Source organism: Lolium perenne, chromosome 4, assembly GCF_019359855.2.
Source record: "Lolium perenne isolate Kyuss_39 chromosome 4, Kyuss_2.0, whole genome shotgun sequence".
In the NCBI taxonomy this organism is placed as follows: Eukaryota; Viridiplantae; Streptophyta; class Magnoliopsida; order Poales; family Poaceae; genus Lolium; species Lolium perenne.
This window is the reverse complement of record NC_067247.2, coordinates 231,143,319-231,153,601: the sequence shown is the minus strand read 5'-3', so window position 1 is coordinate 231,153,601 and position 10,283 is coordinate 231,143,319. Positions and strand designations below refer to the sequence as shown.

The following is a 10,283-nucleotide window of genomic DNA, read 5'->3' as shown; positions in this document are numbered from 1 at the left end:
CGTGAACTTGCCCTCGCTCGTCCGCGTCTGCACGAAAGCGGCGGGAGACTTGAGTAGAATCGCCGGATCAAAGCTGCATTCCCGTAGATCGATTTTCTAATTCGCTGTATCCATCAAATCTTTCTATCCCCAAATTATTTATTTCATCTTGTGCTAATGCTCTGATCTCATGCATGTATCCCCGCTGCCGTCGAGAATCTGACCATCACTGCTCCACGTAAGGACAAAGAGAGGGCTCAAACATGAACATCAACCCGTTTGCATGGATCTTGCGGCTCCACCGCTGAACGCATGTACGATGACCTGAGGTCTGAATATTTTATTTCTATGCATCATGCAAACAGACACTATCAGGTGACGTTTATTTAATTCATTAATCTATGAAATACCTACTTGATGTTTTCAAAAACACTTCCGATCGGGTGTCTGATCTTCGCAGCATGTTTCTTCCCAGTTTAGTTGCTTATTATTAGGACGTCTTTAAAGCTCAGTCGACTGAGACATAAGTTGTCTCAGTCAACTGACGTAATCTTATTTGTTATTTGTATTTTTTTGTCTTGGGCTGTCCAGTTAACTTTGTTGGGCCAGTTTTTGTTATTGGGCTTCTTCAGAAACAAAAGCCCAACTTGAAGCGTACGAAATCAACTACTCCCAGCCAGATCTCTCTCGATCATCAGAAAGGACGATAAAAATTACAAAAATACCCCTGACGATTACCAGAAGCAGTAAATAACGCAACACAACGCAACCACTCCCAGATTCGTTTTCCTTTCTTCCACCTCCACCTAAACTACAGGAAGAACAATGGATCAAGCGATCTGACAGAGGGGAAGAGTTCTTGAAGAAATTGGAACAATGGATCAAGGGAATCAGGCTTACCATGGTAAATCTCTCTCGGTCTGTCTTTCTGGCCAAACTCTGACGACCTTGCTCAGCCCCTTTCCCCCAAAAATCTTGCTAAAACCTGATTCATCCTTGGTCAGTTCTTGAAGAAAACGAACCAAACTTGATAAAACCTGATGCATCAAGAACAAAAAGAGGGCAAAAACCTTGCTCAGCCCTTTCTCCAAAAAAAATTGCTAAAACATGATGCATCATTGGTCAGTTCTTCAAATTTCATTAACTGCTAATAGCTGACATCTTAAATTTCATTTGCAACAGATTCGAATTTGGAGGTTGATTTCATAATAGGAACCCAGGTAAACAGCACAAAAATGGCTACAATTTTTATAAAAACAAATTTGTATCAAATTTCATATACTGAGTTCAAAAAATCCAACACACTGCATATATTTTCAGATACCCAAGTACACATACCTGGAGGATGGAGGAAGCAGTACCAAGAATTATAGCAACTAGATTTAGATGTGCGCCTTGGCGCACGATCCCGTGAAGTTCGAACAGATCCACATTTAAATAGAAATGCATTTTAGAGGATTTAGAAAACAAAATTAATAGAGTGATATTATAACTAAACACACAAATTTGGAAAAGAACAGAAATGTTTATACACAATCAAGAAAATAGCTAAATATACTACAATAACTAACATTCTGTATTTCCTTTTGACAATAATAGAAGGTACAAAAGTTATAACATCTAAATAATCTCGTTGCAGTTCGATCTTTAGAGGCCACAACGCATCGAAAACATAAATCTAATGTGGGTGCACCGCCAAATGCTAACACCACTGCCATCACCAAATGGAGGACCTTGGCCCTGCACCGCCATGGAAGACCTCTACACTCGGAGCAGACGCAACAACGTTTCTCTGGCCTTTTACCCAGCAAGTAACGGTATTACTCCCCTTCCCAAGCCACTGTAGGAAATAAAGGGTATCTTCATCTTCATTGAGCACACAAGGAGAGTGAGGTACAATCATATAATGCACAGGAGAGCCCCTCAAGAACCTTTTTTAAGCATATAAGCATGCAGCAATATCTCATATAATCAATCTTATATTATGAAAATGAATAAAAGAGATTAAAGATCAAATGTGAAGAAAAATCACGAAATCTTGTACCTCAAAACATGATAGTGCCCTTAGTTTTATGTGCGCTGTGATTCTTCCATTTGCGATCTGCCCAAAACATTTTTACCTCAAACCGTAGGCCAGCAATCAAAAGCGTCCGACCAGCCAGGCACTATATGCACCAAGAAGAGGGGAAGAGGATAGAGGCAGCAGCGTGCAGACGGGAATGGAGACAGCGGAGCTCTGTAGCTGCTGCACGCAATGAAGTTAGACAGCGACTAACCTCACCACAACGCCCTTGTACGTATGAGCGAAGACAGTCTACTTGTTACTTTCTATCATTATATATGAACTAATGAGGGAAGTATACTAATGACTAAACTGCAGAACTTGCAAAGTAATTATAAAAGAAAATTCTCAATTAAGCTAAAAATCCATGTATATCTCATATCTTATCATATACACAAGCAAAGATAAAACTAAAATAATGCTTGACGCCACCCATACAAATTTAAGGAGAATACAGAAAAATAGCTACCATTGCACATATGGTGCGGCACATATGCCTAATAACTTTCATAACACACGATGTATATGCTCCTTAGGAACCTATAAATATCTGGAGGTAGGGGAGATAATTTAGCCACTGGTTAATTATTTCTTCTACTTCCTCCAGACCCTCAAGGCCTCAAGCAATTTGCCAGAATCATTGCGTGCTTTATTCCATAAACAAAGTGCACCCTCAGCGAAAGGAACAAACAACACTAAAATCAAGTAAGGCAACACGCAGAGGGAAAAATAGCGGATGTCAGATTTCTCATGACCTTACTATTTGCATACACACCCCAAAAGATGCTCATAAAAATATTAGCAACTATACACCTTGAAATATTTGTACAGGGATTAGAGAGAGAAGCAGAGAGAGGGCTGAGAGAGTGGGAGAGAGAGGACCTACATGTATGATCTTTGGTTGCTTCTCTTGTATGAGCAAAATACTGCATTCAATTGTTGGATTGCATGGACAACCAAAATATTGTTCTTTTATGAATTCGTCACGTGAGGGGAAAATATGCTGCAGTTTAACACAACCAATTAGCATTCTGGAACTAAAACTGTACTAAAAAGGCATAATTCGAGCAATTTTACTTTTCTTCTTTTTGCAGCAAGTACGCAATACCATCAGTCATCACTCGGTAATTTATTCAGCCCCAATATCCATCATAGAGAGGAAAATCAAATTTACATGTACAATGGGAGAATTCATCTGATGCATGTGTAGATTAATTAAGCTAGCTACATAGTTTAATAATTTCGAATGTGTGAGATATGTCTAAACATAAATAACAATATTCATAATAATGCAGAGGTGGTTACAGGCTACCGTCTTGACATTTCCGCTTCCAGGGAGCAAATTCTTGCAGCCAATGATGGTGTTGCGACTATATCTCAAGCCGTCATCTCTCTGTAGTCTGTACTGAAGTGACGAGCTCCTTAAAAGAACAACATGCTTAAGTTTTAAAGCAACAAAGCGAAAGCATGCAGAGGAATGAAAGAAGTACCATTCAAGATAGCTCACCTCAATGTACATTTTTGTCTACTATTTCAAGATGATAACAATATGCTATTTCTCTCACATGGCACAAATGCAGCATATTCAGAATTCAGTCCAAACAATTCGCTACTCTTCATCTACAAAGGCAGAAAAAACTGTGGCATTATCAATACAGATAATAAGAATCTAGAACAATACACCACACAAACACATCAGGCAGGGCATCAGTTATTCTACGTAGCAAAGGGAAGAGTATATTGCAAGGAAGGTTTCATGTATGGTTCCCGCCATTGAACCACCAGCTATATACATACAATATGTGACATTCTTAGCCAGGGAAGCATAGTTAAAAAACTATACATGGAAACGGTAAATCCTGAATAAAGCTACAACCTTAAATTGATGGGACCAATCTCCTTCACCAGCAAGTCTAACAAAAGCTGATTTCCTGGGCCATTTCTCTAGCCATCTTGGAGGAAGATCATGAATTAGTATCTAAAAAAAGCAAAGATACTAACAAACTGCTTTTATGTACTAAGTTGATAAAGCATGAGTAGGATAGATGGGAGTGAGAGAGACTCAGGTGTATTCTGGAAACCTCAAGTTCATTGTTGTTGTAACTATTTTAAAGCCATAAAAAAGGCAAATACATGCTTGAGCAAAAAAATGATCAGTAGGTTGGTTTACAACTGTCTTAATTTGAGTCATGCTTCATTTGAGTCATATGTTCTCTTCAAATATATCTTAATTTAGAGCCTCTTAAATTTAAATCAAAAAATTATTGAAATAACTTGTTTCAGTAAAAAAAATATACGTAGAAATGTAACAACAAAAGCTCTAGCAAATAGGCTTGAGGTACAAAAGAGCTTTAGATATTGAAAATACAACCAGCTGTCAATTACATGTGTCCAAGCACCAAGTACCTTCGAAAAGAACCATAGCTTTGCATCATACAGTCACTTCAGGAAGCAGTTAACCAGCTGTCTACTAAACTGTCCATTAGACACATAATGTTAGCTGCAGCTGGTATAATCTACCAAAGTAACTAAGAGAAATAGAAACCAGATTTGCAAGAACTGAAACCAATTATAGTGTAACATGCCAATGGAAGTAAACTCATTACCTAAAGCTGAATGGGGCATTGCAAGGCATGATAATCATCAAATTTCTTTAGGAGCTACTTGCTTGCTAGAGGTGATTCCCTCGAGGATTGTAGAGACTTCTCTTCCTTCTTGTCATGACGAGAGAAAGGTGAAACGGGGCATGGCCAGACGTGTACTATGTGCTTGTCCAACAACTCTTGCGTTTTCTCCAGTTGAGCTGGCACTGCCTTGTTCTCATAGTTAAAATCCATTCTGAAACAACATTGGGCTAAAATAAGTAATATCATTTGATGTTTCGCTGAACTATTGCACAAAAGATTGCATCTAGATATGTAAAGCAAGCTTCAGGTCTGATTCCGGCAGAAGCTAAAAAAGCAATACTTGTAAATTAAAAGGAACAAATAATCCATGTCTAATCCCATAAAGCATCAGGAGAACATGGAATGGACATAAAATAGAACCTAGCAACCCAAGGTGAGTTGTTTTGGTGTCCATCCTAAAACTGGAAGATTTAGTAGAAGACAAATTAGCTAAACTGGGATCACCATAGCGGAAACAGAAGAAACCAAACTCTAGAGATCACAAAAATTCAGTAGCACATGCTTGCTATGCTGAGAAGGAAAGACATCTAAAATATCTACCTTGTGCAGATAAACGCAGCAATAGTAAATGATACAAATAAGCAAAGTTTGCATAATTTGATTGCAGTACCACCACATGCTACTCTCCGGTGGATTTCTGTGCATAATTTGATTTCTGGGCCGTAAGTTTGTATCCAAACTAACCCATAAATTTGTAGTGCCATCCAGAAAATTACAAAAAAAAAACAGTCTTACAAATGGCTAAGAGAACAGCATGCAATGGGTGTCGCACATAGCGGAGAATGGCAACCCCAGCTATGTAGACCTGACACTCTTAAATAACTGATCCTTTCTTTAACTGCAAATAAGGAATCCTTGTACTACCTCATAGGAGACACCTGCGGTCATATACGCAATAAATTAACTTTTACCGATACTAATGCAGAAACCCGTGGGAAAAGGATATCACTCATTGCATAATTACTCCTGTAGTAGGCTAGCACATGGGTCAATGACAAATCGAAAAGAATTTTTAGGACAAAAATGGTGAACACACAATAGATGCTCTACCCAGGAAAACAAACCAAAAGCAATGCCAAATACAAAAATATTTGCGTGGTCCAAACCGTGTAAATTTTAAAATTTTAACTCTCATTTCTATCATTTGGTGAAGGTTACTCTTCACAACAACGCACTTTTGGAATGAGATGGAGGAATCCAATACAACTATAGAAATAGTAAATACAATTCATGTGCACGTGGGCTTCACACATGGATGTCTTATGTACACATCTGAATTAAATGGGCATAATCTAAGCAGAAGAAAACTCCGCTTTGGCTATGCGGCGGGCTCAGCGACGAAGCTCCGTCGCTGGTCAAGATGCAGTACCTTTGTGAGTACCAATCGTACCGATTCGTTCAGATATGAACAGCAGCGGCTTTCGACGGATCAGGAACAGCAAGAAGTGAAACTGGCCGATGTGCAACTAACTGGTATGCTGTTCTTTTCTGGACTGTTGATTATTAATTTATCCAGTATCTTATTGACAGCTCTGAAATCCTCTCTATCAATTATTGGCATGCTAAGATTTCTTTCCTGTGTTGGCCTAAATTAATTGAAGCTTCATTCTACTGGCATGAAGTCTGGCCCTAGTCATGATCTAGCTTTTCAGAGGTGCTGATTCTATCAGTGAAGCTCTGGATGAGAAGGGCCTACTCGGTGGCAAGCAGCCACAGCAAACAGGAAACTGCAGGAGCTGAACGAACATGTTTGATCAAGATGACGCGCCATCAGCTGGTATGTTCTTTTTTTCTTGAATTAATAAAACTGAACTCTTTTTTACATACATATTGGCGTCACGAGTCCCACGGAATCCAGGAAAGATAATGTATAGTATATATGGAGCAAATACAAAAAGTACTTGAAAACTGAGAAATAATCATTCTCACAAATAGTGCAATTATAGTATCTTAGCATGAAGCTCTGGAGAGCTGCTACAGGGCTAAACCAAGTTGACCTTGATTTTGTCTTCCCCTGGATCCTTCCACTCGTTGGTACATCTAAAGGGCTTATACTCACACTTGCAAATTGTTCACTACTACCAGGCATATAGCTCTAGAAATGAGAAAGACGACCATTAAATATAGCTCAATAAGTGAGAAAGAAACCATATAGTTAGTGTCATGAGTCCCATGGAATTCTAGCCTTTTCTAGGGAACTCATCTCGCTTCAGGAATATCAATATGCCTTTGCCGCCCGATTGGTTTTTATTGGAAAAACATTTGTTAGTGTTGTTACCGATCCTTCATCTTATTTCATAGGGATATATTAACTTTTATATATGGAGCATAATAGTATAACTAATTAGAAGTGCCTACAAAATGAGTAATAAATTTTGCGAAGACTCTAGAATGGTTATCTGGATATTATTTATATGCATCCTCGGAATTCCAAATGGTCATGCAATGTACGACGAACATTGGAAAAATTACGATATATGTTGTATGCAAACGTGATGGCTGGGGCTCAGAACTGGACTGCCCATAGAACAAATCAGATTACTGATCCACCATAAACTTAATTGAAGAACTAATATTCGACAAAGGTGTATGTAACGACCTACAAATTAAAAAGCTCATATTGATCCAAAGCAGTGGGTAGGATGCAGAATCAGAAAAGAAAGATCATGTGAAGACAAATTACCTGACATAGCACCTGAAGATGAACACTCTGAAAAAGGATAACAAACAGAACCAACTGATACGGCCGAACATGACTCAAATATTGCTGTTGAAAAGAACCTAAAATCACACTTTATAAAAGTTAGAGAACTAAATAATCAACCATCGCAAGCAGAGCAAAACAGGAAAAGTAGATTGCAAGAAAACCACTACTGTACTGATCATACAAATTTTCTTTTACACTAACACCAAATACACCTAAAGGATGAACAAAATATTACTCTATGCATGCATTAATCTGACAGAGATAAAAAAGACATGATACGTAAGCTAATATTCCCATATACCCTATAAAAATGGTGTCACTCAAGATTTTTTTATTTTGATGAAAATGGAGGGTAGGCTCGCAAAATAAACTAATTTTGACAGAGAAGTATTGTGATATTGCCTTGACTACAACAATGACTAAGAAACTGAATTCTCCACGATATGCAAAATGCAACCGTGACTAAGAAACTGAAATATGCCTGCCCGTGAGGGACCTCCAGCCAATGCTGGCCTACGTCGGTGCATGCTTCCCCCCTTTTTTTCCTGCCTTTTTTTAGATTCTTCTTTTCTGCCATAAGGCATGTCATATTCAAGAAAATTGCACTTCACCGGTTCAGATGCAAAATAAAGTAGCATCCCTCAAACCATACCTGAATATACCATGGCCCCAACCTCTCTCCTGAACACAGATCGGATGAATTGCGTTGCAAGTTGTTAAAACCATAAAGCATGCCAGTGTTAAGATGCAGGTTGTTCAAACTGTAAAAACAAATTCGCCCAAACCCAGCTTATATTTCTAATCCTAGCGTAAAAAATGTAAGTGCTTTCTGCACATAGAAATTACAGTGGAAAATACGTTATGCTGCTAGGTAATGATGTGTTATAAAAAACCAGACCCAGTGAGCATTAAAGTCTACAGACCTTAAACTTTGAAGCACTGAAAATGAGAGGATGTAGGTAAATATTTGGATTCAAGTGCACTGCTAGTGGGCATACCATCAACCCCCATCCTGCCGGAATTGTGTATCCTGTCGCCAATGTTAAAAATTTGAGAAGTCTGTTGTATCCTGCGGAATTGTGTTTTCTGCAATTGTATAAGGGGGCCTTACCTTTGAACTGAACATCATTTAGGGTCTTTCCCAAAATGCAAGGCACAATGTTGGCCAACCGGACTGCCTTGTTTACTACCTACAAAAACATGAGGCAAAAATCAAGAGTAATGAATTTGAGTGTGATTATGTAGCAGAAACACATTTTTATTCACGGCTGGGAGAAAAATGGATGCCATGGTGTCGGCTACCTGGATGCGAACGTCATGGGTTTGTACTCCTTTCATGTAACTGTATTACCATCCAAGTCACTACCTGCCTGGTAGCTGGTTCAGAACTGTTTCACACTCCACCCAGGACCAATTGCAGGAAGCTTATTTTGACAACCTACACACTGAAATAGGGTACCAACATTTTTGACAAATTACAAACATGAAAGAGTTTGTGCATTAGATAAATGTGTCCAATATTTGAGGGTAAATAATTAGTACCATATACCACGGAGAAGAATTACTCTAGTCAGTTTTTAGACCATCGACCCATGACCACCGCTAGCGACTCCATCTCTGCTCTTGTAACCTGAAACAAAGACCATGCACTACAGTTTATATCTAACCCAACATGTGCACCACAAAGACACACCACTTCAAACCTTATAAAAATAGGGATGCAAAATATAGAGAGCAAAAAAAATCTAAACCAATTGCAAAAGAATTGCTACCATTGGATTATAAATTGCAGGATAAAGCAAAGTTAGTAAATACACGCACAATATCACATGGATCAACCTCTCCTGCACCCTTGCAGGATTATTGTATAACACCTTCTAGGCAGAGATAAAATAGCATCTACATGATGATTAGTGGGAAAGAATTGAAACACAGTTTAAGAAGAGATGAGGAGGCAAATAAGGAAAAAAAGAGAGCATCACCTCATCTCCACGTCATGTCATAGCAGTCATTGGAGCTCGGTTCCCTGCTGTTGCTGCTATGCACGAGGAAGACTGTGAGACGAGGAGGCAGTCCACAGCCGAAATGCCTTCATCCATGGCTGGAGGTTGCAGTTCACGGCCGGCTGTACACCTCAAGGCGCCGGGATCCGCCGTCCCCGCGCCGACCGCCGGGATCTGCCGTCCCCACGCCGACAGCCGGCTCCAGCTGCTGCTGAGGCAGCCCCGATGCGGAGGAAAAGGAGGATGGCTGGGCGAGACAGCAGCCCACCTTGTACAAGGCAACGGCGGCCTCCTCCTCTCGCGCTCGTCGAAGACCGAGCTCCGGGCGAGCAGCAGCGGCCTCCTCTTCTCGTGCTCGTCGGAGACCAAGCTCCCAGGTGAGGGACACCAGCGATTGGGTGAGGAGAATGGCGCTGAGATTGGGAGGACGACGACATACGGCGGCGCCTCGTGCTCCTCCTGCTGAGCACCAGGGAGGAGGCAGGATAGAGGAGAGAGGGAGGAGAAGAACGTGGGGAGGGGCAGGAGCGGGCGACTCGCGAGCGGATTGGCAGCCGGCGGCTAGGGTTTCCTAGCGTGGGATTCGCCTTTTATACCATCAGCGAAAGGTCGAAAGTACCCCTATCTACCCAGAGATATTTTGGACGGCCGGGGCGAGACCAACGCGACCCAGAAACAACCCACAGCGACTGATGCGTGGACCCGACCGACCATAGGACCCAAATGCAGCCAAACGCGGGTAGATGTTTGCCATCGCATGGATTTCACTAGCGCCAAGGACTGACGAGGTAAATGTCAAACGCGTGCTCTGCGCCAACCAGAAGCTGCTGTGCTGCCAGCAACGA

At 40.6% G+C, this 10,283-nt stretch overlaps 1 protein-coding gene across 18 annotated transcripts; it reads right to left on the bottom strand.

Annotated features, from left to right (window-relative positions):
* Window positions 1-588: 588 nt before the first annotated feature.
* On the bottom strand, window positions 589-10,020 carry LOC127326166 (cytochrome P450 87A3-like). Of its 18 annotated transcripts, none has more exons than XR_011743395.1 (15): window positions 9,418-10,018; window positions 8,978-9,065; window positions 8,738-8,880; window positions 8,547-8,625; window positions 8,359-8,465; window positions 7,412-7,520; window positions 4,648-4,879; window positions 4,448-4,516; window positions 3,918-3,993; window positions 3,549-3,661; window positions 3,347-3,462; window positions 2,928-3,044; window positions 2,024-2,224; window positions 880-1,910; window positions 589-790 (listed from the first exon to the last, which is right to left on the bottom strand). XR_011743395.1 is itself a non-coding variant. In XM_051353031.2 (7 exons), exons 3-7 carry the CDS (start codon window positions 8,771-8,773, stop codon window positions 6,807-6,809), a joined length of 348 nt encoding a protein of 115 aa, XP_051208991.1. In that variant the 5' UTR covers window positions 8,774-8,880; window positions 8,978-9,065; window positions 9,418-10,019; the 3' UTR covers window positions 4,886-6,806. The 18 variants fall into 18 exon arrangements, 1 of the variants encoding a protein (XP_051208991.1); XR_011743398.1 differs by having other exon boundaries at window positions 880-1,845; XR_011743396.1 differs by having other exon boundaries at window positions 880-1,819.
* Window positions 10,021-10,283: the final 263 nt, after the last annotated feature.

What these genes read in the sequence shown, in the direction of transcription:
- LOC127326166 (XM_051353031.2), bottom strand. Translation starts at nt 8,773, where the DNA reads ATGAAAGGAGTACAAACCCATGACGTTCGCATCCAG. An exon ending in AAATGATGTTCAGTTCAAAG is followed by an intron (nt 8,466 to 8,546) that starts GTAAGGCCCCCT and finishes CATTGGCGACAG; the next exon opens with GATACACAATTCCGGCAGGA. An exon ending in TCAGTGCTTCAAAGTTTAAG is followed by an intron (nt 7,521 to 8,358) that starts GTCTGTAGACTT and finishes ACTTTTATAAAG; the next exon opens with TGTGATTTTAGGTTCTTTTC.